At 41.6% G+C, this 9,986-nt stretch overlaps 1 protein-coding gene across 1 annotated transcript; it reads left to right on the top strand.

Annotated features, from left to right (window-relative positions):
* The first annotated feature begins 517 nt into the window (after positions 1-517).
* Positions 518-5,655, top strand: LSm7 (U6 snRNA-associated Sm-like protein LSm7). Its single transcript, XM_080282017.1, has 3 exons — positions 518-546; positions 2,395-2,602; positions 3,157-5,655. Exons 1-3 carry the CDS (start codon positions 541-543, stop codon positions 3,294-3,296), a joined length of 354 nt encoding a protein of 117 aa, XP_080138143.1. The 5' UTR covers positions 518-540; the 3' UTR covers positions 3,297-5,655.
* Positions 5,656-9,986: the final 4,331 nt, after the last annotated feature.

The raw sequence follows: 9,986 nt of genomic DNA, 5'->3' as shown, positions 1-9,986 counted from the left end.
GGCAAGAGCAGGAGATGTGCCTATCATGGCTGTCTGTCGTCCTCTTTCGGGAACGGATAGCAGAGCGTGTTTGTACTTCATGTTTCTTACCTCAGTCACACAGGTAAACTCATTCCATTTCGGCTAAAACAAAAAAAAAGAATCATGAACAGATATAAACGGAATAAAGGCCTACATAATGTCGACGAATTTAATGACTTGTATGACAATTACAATAAACTGTTCGTTAAGGTATATTAAATTGCCGAAATAGTGTAAACACAAGAATCCAGAGTAGCCAAGTTAGTTTGTTTTGTTTTGTTTCGCTATACCTATATTTTTTCCTTCTTGTTAGTTACATCGTTTCAAATCAATGACGAACAATATACTGATATTCCAGAGCTTTTTTTTACGGAGTTTTGGCAGTGTTCTATAAGTTTTAATATTACTTTCAAACAATTTTCAGGAAATGTTTTGTGCTTAGCGATAATCTAGTGGATTTTGAGAGCAAGTTTAGCAACGATACGGGTTTGGCATCTCTGGTCACAACGTTTTGAAAACATGGCTGTAAGTTTTGTGTCCATAATTAAGTTCGTCCACAGGTTTCACCACGCATTTATCCTAAGCAGGAAATATTCTTGCATTATCAAGGGTTATTCCCAAAATGTGGGGAAAGTGTTATGCACGAGAACTTGTATTTTACGGACATGCAAGGCAGCACTGTCAGGGCAACCTAGTGCAAATCTGCTATTTTTCGGTATGGGCTGCCAGTCTTGGAAAAAATGACTGTACAATCAAACATTTTCATGCAGATTTAACTATGTACTTGTGTAGCAAATCACATTAGATATCACGGGTACATAGCCATGCATATTGGCAGTCTAGATCTGTGATGATAACCCTTCTCTGTGACGTACTACTATCTTCAGTTGACTATTCAGCTTGGTAGAGATTTTGCAGACTGGATGGATATGACGGTATGGAGAGTGAGAGACTAACTACGAAAGTGTATATGAGTGAGGTGGCGGAGAAGGCCAGGGATGAGATGGAGGGATGATGTAGAGAGGTACTGGTATATGAGAGAGAGGGTTTAAGCTGTAGGGAGGGCAGCAAAATGGCAGGGGACAGGGCAACATGGAGGCGATTATGGGATTAAGACATCTGGCTGTGTATTGACTGATTTGTCACAGAAGGTCATGTGTCACTGTTATCAGGGAACTGATAAGGGGTCTTGTTGTTTGGATGGATATGTGCAGAGGAGCACATGACACAATTTTGGTACCCTCTGCTTTTCATTTTTATAGTACAGTAATCCCTCCAATATCCGACACAATAGGGCCATAGGCAGGTCCGGATAGTAATCCTGTCCGGATATTGGGCCCCAGCTTATGGACTTATGGACCCTAACTCAGAGAAACACCCATACAACTCCCTCTGGATATGCATAGCACCTATTTAAGACCCAAATCACACCAATAAGGCACATAAAAGACTGAAATAAATGCAAAAGAACCATAAAATAAGGTTTTAGAGGTGAGTTTATACAATATTAAACATACTGGGTACCGGGTACTTACAAGTCCCTGGCTCCTGGACTGGTTTGAACCGCCAGTTTGTAGTCCACAGTTAATCCTCTGCACTCTAAATTCTAATTTCTTAACACTGCACAACACTGTAAATTCCTGTGTGTTCTAGTGGCGAGGTATTGCAGTTTATTCACTGTTTATTCACAAAAAACAAGCACCTGTGGCTTGCACTGCTATGAGCACCTGCTCTCGATCAGAGTTAAGCTGTGACTGCTGATGATGGCGGGGTAACAGAGTTGCCAGATTGCAACAGCCACATTACCAATCTCCTTAATTTTCATTACCAAATTTAACTTTTCATTACCAAATTCATAAAGCTAGCATTTATGCTTCACTAATTATATATACAAGTGGAATTACATGTAATCACTCTCCCTTATAACTAACACCATGTTGATTATTTTCACGCTATGTAGGGTAGCAGATTAATCAGTGACAGCAAACAATCCACCATCTCCATTTTCATTACCAAATTGGCCCACACTTGGTAATGAAAAATACCAAATGGCAACCCTGACAGGGGAGGGGGGAGGGGGAGGAAGGAAGGGGTGAAGGGGCCATGGTGTAACAGCTGCTCGGCGCCAGGCAGCAATTTCAAATTACTGGTGGGAAAAAAGTCAGATTTTTTTCGAATTTTTTGCGGTTTTTAGCCAATTTTGGGAATATTGGATCCCAGGATGATTAGGTCCGGTTAGTGGGGATGTTCGGATATTGGGCGTTCGGATACTAGAGGGATTACTGTATTGGTACTCTGCTTGATGGAATGGCTCAGTTTGGCACATAATTTGAGAAAGGGAGTGTTTCAACTAATTTCTTCCCATAATTTCAGCAACAAGGTGGAACAGAGAGGAGAGAAGGAGTGAGAGATGGGGAACAGAAGGATAAGAAGCGAAAGGAGTCCATCTTAGATTTAAGCAAGTATCTGGACAAGGCGATTCGTGTCAAGTTCTCTGGAGGTCGAGAGGCTTCAGGCATCTTGAAAGGCTTTGATCAACTGCTGAATCTTGTGCTGGATAATACTATAGAGTACCTGAGAGGTTTGTTGCAGCAGGGTTCTTCTGTTTTCATTAGTCTTTACTAATATTCGTGTTATCATCATGTATCTATCTAAAGCCAGACACCACAATCCTGTAAGGGGTGGCTGTATGACTTTGAGTTAGTTGTTTTATGGGGAGGGGCACTAACCCTCTGCCAACCCACTTCTTGACATGTAAGGAACATATATGGGTTGGTTATATGGTTACCACCCAGCATTGTAAATGGTGTCCTGACTTACAGGGAACCATTAGGCTTGTCACTCGGTGTAAAACCACCAGAAAAGGAAAGAAGAGTAATAAAAAGCAACAGGAAAGATGGGAGAAATAGGAAGAGAGGAGGAGAGACAGAATCATTTTCAGTATTCAGCAGCAGCAGTGCAAGTAAACCTTGTTTTATGGTCGAGTGATGTGTGGAATGCCCTTCGTATTCTTCCGTATGTCTGCACCCATTAACCACAGCTCAGTATTCAAGGTGTGTGAATGGCCTAGTTTTGTCAGGTGAAAACTGACCATAAGTATTTTGTCTTGTACTCATTTGCACCTGTATATTTCAGACCCAGACGACCCGTACAAACTCACAGAAGACACAAAGGAGCGGGGACTGGTGGTGTGTCGAGGAACAGCGGTCGTCCTGATATGCCCCATGGATGGTTGTGAGGCCATACCTAACCCATTTATACAGCAGGAGTCATAAGACAGTATTCTCGTGCAGTTAGGAAGCTCACTAACACCTCTCACTTACTGATTGATTTCTGCATCTTGTGTGATATTCATGCTATTTGTGTCAATGCTAAAAAGACATAAGAAGCATAAAAGAGGATATTAATGGGTAGTTTGGAGTGTAGATCAATAAGGAAGAGGTGGTAGGGAGCTTCCTTAACTGACAAGAGTATGAGTCATAGTTGTCACACCACACCCACACCCTGTCGTTCAGTTCTGTGTTATATAGGTTTAACTATTTGACTACAGCAATTTTATATAAATGCCTGGGAAATACAACACAAAAATAAGAGATACCGGTACATTTTCGCTGAGGGTAGTAATGTGATTCTTAGTAGATAAATTATACCCTGCAGTCAAAATATGTGTTTGTTTTGAGAATAAAACAAAAGCTGTCCTGAGTAGGAGTATCTTCCAGTATTATCCACTTTAGACCGAAACTTGTACACTAATTCCCCATTTAATCTTTTCCTGAACCTAAGGAAAGAAAGTAAGTCTTCAGTTAATTTCTCCGCTGACCTAAGTAAGGAAAATAAGTCCAATTTAATCATTTTGCTGATCTAAGTAAAGACAGTAAGTACTCTATTTAATCTTTCTGCTGATCTAAGTAAGGAAAAAATGCCTAATAAACTTTCATTTTTGCCTATGAAGATAATTTGCCATTCTTCCCCATTTTACTAGCAGTTATAATGTGATATTTTGAGCACATCCAAATAAATAGCATAAATAACTGCTCTATTACACAGCATATTGTGGGTAAATTTTCCATTAGTCTCTAAGCTTTATAAATTAGTTGGTGGTAGCAGATACAAAGGATGCAGCATGAGAGACTAACAAGGAGAGTGTGAGTGATGTGGAGGGAGGGGGAGACAGGATGAGATGGAGGGATGGAGTGGAGAGGTATATGAGAAAGGGGTGTGTGAACTGGGGGAATGGCAGTGAAATGGCATGGGACAGGGCGACATGGAGGCAGTTTGTTTGTGGCCACCCCTTACAGGCTCGAGGCATCTGGCTAATAGACAGATACAAAATAAGATGTTAAGTTATAGTGGAAGGGTTAATTGCTTTAAATGATGAGTGAACAGTTGTGTTGCCTAATTCAGTGGACACATATTTGATGACTATGCCTGTGTTCCCAATTTCTGAGTTTCTGGATTCCCTCTACTCCAGATGGTGGGAGGCTAAAGTTTGTACTCGTGTTGGGTAAGGAAGCTCCCTAACACCTCTTCTTTGAGTTATTTATTCTTGAGTATGGCTGGTTAATATCCCTTTGTGTATTATTTATGCAGAGTATAGCAATATTGGAATGATTTATGTAACACAGAATAGGACAAGTAATGAATTTTAATAAGCAAAATAACTGCCTAGGAAAAGGTGTTAGAGAGCTTCCTTAACTGACGAGAATATGGCTCAAAGACATGTTACTAATATCTTTTTGCTTGATGCTGAAAACAGTGGACCCTAATTAGAACTCCTCTAGGAACTTGCTTGATGGTATATTGCATGTTGTGGGGACAGGTTAGTCTGTGGGTGTGACATGGGTGTGGCAGTGGGAAACGGAAATGAATATATGATGCAGGATAGACACTGATAATGCTGATTGCTGGTGTGGGCGTGGGTGTGGCAGTGGGAGGCGGAAATGAATAAATGATGCAGGATGGACACTGCTAACGCTGACTGTCTGCTGGTGTGGGAGTGGCAGTGGGAGTAGGAAATGGATAAATGATGCAGGATAGACACTGATAAAGCAGACTTAACTGTCCCTACAACACACACAAAATCACCTGACAGAGTGCAAGAAGAGTATTATATGAGGAACACTGTATTTCTCCTAAACTTGTATAATTTAATTTAATCCTGAATATCTTTTTTTGTGTGTGTTCCCAGTTTCGTGCTTTCTTTATGCTTTATTAGACTGTACTCTTTATGGCTTTCCACTCAAAAAGCCAATTGACCTTTGGTGATTTCAGTGATATTCCTTTACTGTATTGCCATATCATATTTTCTACTAAGATTGTGAATTATGATGAAAACTGCATTACAGTATATACTGTGCATATTACTGTATGAAGAACAATAATTTGTATACTGTGCATGGAAAGAAGTGCAAGTTACCAAGTTACTGTATGTATAATACTAATATTTTGTATTGTTGAAAAAATTAAGAACAGTACTTTATATACTGTGCAAGGAAAGAAGCATAAGTATGTATACTGTATAATGCCAGTAAGAAATGTGTACACTGTCATATTAAAGAATTTGGCCTAATTTACCAATCATTTTGTAGCTTTACTGTATCCAAGTCATATGTGAATAAAAAGATACAGATATCAGTCTTCAATATGTATTTACCACCTCTGTATAGTTAGTCATTTTTTGTATACCGGTACTGTACAGTAATATAATGCAGTTTTTTATGTGATACGGTACTGCTGGAGCCAAACCGCCATTTTGTAGCATGCACATGAAATCAGTTCGTAGGCTCAAACTTACAGAGGTGGGAATGGTTAGATAGTAGTGTAATGCTTCCTTGAATGACAAGCCTGGAGAGGTAGGCTTATGAATGAGGAGTTGAGAGGAAGGATGGAGCTTGAATATATTAGTATTGTGATATGAAAAGGTAGATTGAGATGGTTTCAGCATGTGGGGAGGATGAGAGATAACAACTGGCTGTGGGGGGGTAGAGGTTTGACTCTGAGGGTGAAATTGTGAGAGGCAACCTGTAAAAGACTAAGGATGAGGTCATAGAGTGTGACCTCACGGATACAGACTGAATGAAGAGGCTGCTAGTGATAGAGTGGTGCGAAGAGTCGCCATTAAATGATCAAGGCCGATGCCTGCTGTAAGAGAGAAGTGATGTAAAATGTACTGTAACAAAGTGATGTGAATCAGTGAGCTGAGAAATTATGGCTGTGCTGACAGCATTGGACAGGGAGATTGGCTAAAGATGGTAACAATTGTAAACTGGAAGGGGAAAAATACCCAGAAGTAGACCAAGGAGGTTATGGGATGAGGACCAGCATGGAAACCTCCAGGACAAGAGACTGAGAAGGGAAATGGCACAAGACTGGAACATGGACCCATGCTCTCATCAGGTATGCAGGCTCCCTAACACCTCTTCCTTACTGATTTGTTTTTCAGACTACCCATCAACATCCTCTTGTTTTGCTTCCTTTATCTTTTTAATGTCGATATAGATTCCATGATTAATACACGTGAATATAGTACCGGAACAGAATGAAAAATAAATTGGTAAGGAAGGTGTTAATAATCTACCTAACCATACAAGAATACCACCCATAGGCCATCAGGTGGAAAGTCCTACACAAGCTAGCACAGTCCATGATCTAATGTAAAGGTTTGATGTTCTTTATTTATAGCTAGACACCTTAATCCTGTTAGGAGTGGTCACAAACAAATTGCCTGCATTTCCCTCTATCCTCTTGCATTTGGCTGCCCTCCCTCCAACTCTCACACCCCTCTCTCATATATGTCTCCGCTCCATCCTTCTATCTCATCCTCGGTCTCCATAACATAGTGGAGAAAAATTGCCAATAAAGGTTCCACTGCCACCTATAAAACTGGTCTGACAGATCCCAACAATTAAGGGTATTTGGATATCCTTGAGAGGTGTAAATGCCAGCAATAGGGTTGCGAGGGGCAGACCGAAAAGAACCTGGGGCGATAGAGTGTGACCTCAGGGATATGGGACTGAGTAGGGAGGCTGACAGAAGTTGAGCAGTGTGGAAAGCCGCCATTAGGTAACCAAAGCCGAGAGAAAGAGAGAGAGATCATAGACTGTGACCTCAAGGATATGGGACTGAGTAGGGAGGCTGACAGAAGTTGAGCAGTGTGGAGAGCCGCCATTAGGTAACCAAAGCCGAGAGAGAGATCACAGACTGCGACCTCAAGGATATGGGACTGAGTAGGGAAGTTGACAGAAAATGTGTGGAGAGCTGCCATTAGGTAACCAAAGCTGACAAATGTAAGAATGTTGGAGTCTTTATAAATGATATGATAAGATATGACGTTTTAATTTTATTCAGCTAAGGACAGACTAATAAACTCTTGGTGGAAGGGATTTTAGATGTAGCAAAGTGAAAGGTAACACACATCAACAGAGAGAGAGAGAGAGTATAGACAGAATAATGTATGAGTGACTGGATATACATATGAGAGATTCGATTGTGTGTGTGTGTGTGTGTGGTAACGTGTGTGTGGTTAGTGGGAGGGCTGATGTAAGAATATGTGGCTACGAGGAGAGGAGGTGGGAAAAAAAATGATAAAATGAAGATGGAATGGAACAACAAAAACGACAAATATTTACATCTATTACTGCTACAGCTTGGTGTTACAATGATCATGATGATAATAATTATAATTCATTCGTTCATTCATTCATCATCTAATCCAGTGTTGCCCCACGAGGAGCGTAGGAGCCCGGGGCTAGGAATGTTGGTCCTGACATTTAAGATGAGAGTGACCAGCCTCACTCATCCCTGAGTGGCATTATGTGAGCAATAAACCCCAACCATCCCTTGGATATAAACCTGCAAAGGCTCAAAACCACCAGGCGCCATAATTTGGTCATATGGTTACCACCCAGCATAGTAAATGGTTTCCTGGTGTTCAGGAAACCATTTGCCTTGTCACTCAATGTAGAGTCACCCACAGGCAGAAGTCAGAGGAAAGAATGAAGGAAAGAAAGACAGAAGAGGGAGTGTAAAGTCACCCGTAGGCAGAAGAGAGAGGAAAGAATGATGGAAAGACGAGGAAGGAAGGAGAGAGGGAAGGAAGAGAGGAAAGGGCAGTCACTCGAGAGCAGCACTACATCGAGTGAGTGGACGGTGAGCGCCCCCACCTACCACTATGATAATAATAATGAAATCATCATCATCACTGTTTTTATCATCAATGCTACAATTCAGCATTCAAGATGGAGAAACGGTAATTTTAGGACAAGTTCGAGTGAAAAGAGTCTACCTGGAATGCAACATTATGCAACAATGGAAGGCTTGAGGAGGAGAGGCGAAGAATGATTTAGCATTAAGAAGGTAGGAAGGTAGGTAGGTGGGAAGGATGGAAGGAAGGTGGGTAGGTACGGAGAAAGGTAGGTGGGAAGGAAAGAAAAAAGGAAGGTAGGTACGTGGGCTAATAGGCAGGTAAGCAGGGAGGTAGGTAGGTAGGTAGGTAGGTAGGTAGGAAGGAAGGAAGGTAGGTAGGTGGGTTGCTAATAATAACGATAATAATGGTGATAATTATGAAATGAATAACAATAATAATAATAATAATAATGTGTTTTCTTTCCTAACCTTGACATTTGTAACTAAATATTTGGCTTAGTCATGGGGTACGCGATAGATAAAGATAGTTTGAGAGAGAGAGAGAGAGTGAGAGAGAGAGAGAGAGAGAGAGATGGAAGGGTGGGGTTTGGGGAGGAAGGGGAAGGGGCGGGGGAGAGAGAGGAGATGAAATGGCAGATGGAGAGAATATGGGAGAGGGAGATGAAATGGAGACTAGACAAGGAGGGGAGGAGGTGGGGGAGGGGAGGGGAGGCGGAGGGAGAGAGAGGGAGGGGGAAGGGCAAAGGTAGAGTTACTTTCCCATCCTGTCACGGTACGTAAGTGAAAGTGGGAGGTGAGGGGAGGAGGTGGATAGGGTAGGAGAGAAAGGGGAGAGGAAGGCGGGGAGGGGGAGAGGAAGGCAGAGAGAGAAGGAGAGAGGTAGGGAGGGGGAAGGCAAAAAGTGAGTAGGGAGGGAGGGAGGGAGGGAAGGGGAGAGGTAACCATGCAGGTAAAATGAGATGAAAAAATAAAGGAAAAAAGAAAAATCCAGCGAGATTTTGAAAAAGCATTATTCCCGCCACAATAAAGAGGCTGTGGTCTCCTCTCTCTCTCTCTCTCTCTCTCTCTCTCTCTCTCTCTCTCTCTCTCTCTCTCCCTCTCTCTCTCTCTCTCTCTCTCTCTCTCTCTCTCGTACCAATGTCATGTGTAACCTTTAGCCTAAAATTTATATTCTTTTTCCACCCTATGAATTTCTAGGTCGGTCTTGCTTTACCGAGAGAGAGAGAGAGAGAGAGTAGTAGTAGTAGTAGTAGTAGTAGTAGTAGTAGTAATAATAATAATAATAATAATAATAACAACAATAATAATAATAATGAAGGGTAGTATATCCCACAGCCATTAGTCAGCATAGCATTTTTATTGGAAAAAGAAAAAACCCAAGGCTGAGCTAACACAATTAGCCCCAGTCAAAGAAAACTAAGAAGGACTAGATTAGGTTAGGAGAGACCTGGTTAGATAGGTTAGATTAGATTAGGATAATTTGTAAAGCTAGGATGCTAGGATTTACGTTAAGACACATGGAGTAGGTTAGGTTAGGTTGGGTTAGGTTAGGACAGGTTAGGGTAGGGTAGGATAGGTTAGGTTAGGATAGGTTAGGCTAGGTTAGGTTAGGTTGGATTAGGTTAGGATAGGTCAGAGCAGGTTGGGTAGGGGTAGATCAGGGCAGGATGACTGATGATGATGATACACCTTAACCCTCTCATTCCCTACTCATTCCTGACCTTCCTCAACACGTATATCTATTTACCTACATCTATTACTAGCCTCTATGTCTCCCCCTCCCCCTTTACCCCTCCACCTCACTCACATTCACTCTCCCA

This window comes from Coenobita brevimanus, chromosome 11 (assembly GCF_032717465.1).
Source record: "Coenobita brevimanus isolate Jiangsu-jjx chromosome 11, ASM3271746v2, whole genome shotgun sequence".
NCBI classification, from domain to species: Eukaryota; Metazoa; Arthropoda; class Malacostraca; order Decapoda; family Coenobitidae; genus Coenobita; species Coenobita brevimanus.
This window is presented reverse-complemented; position numbering and strand designations above follow the sequence as displayed.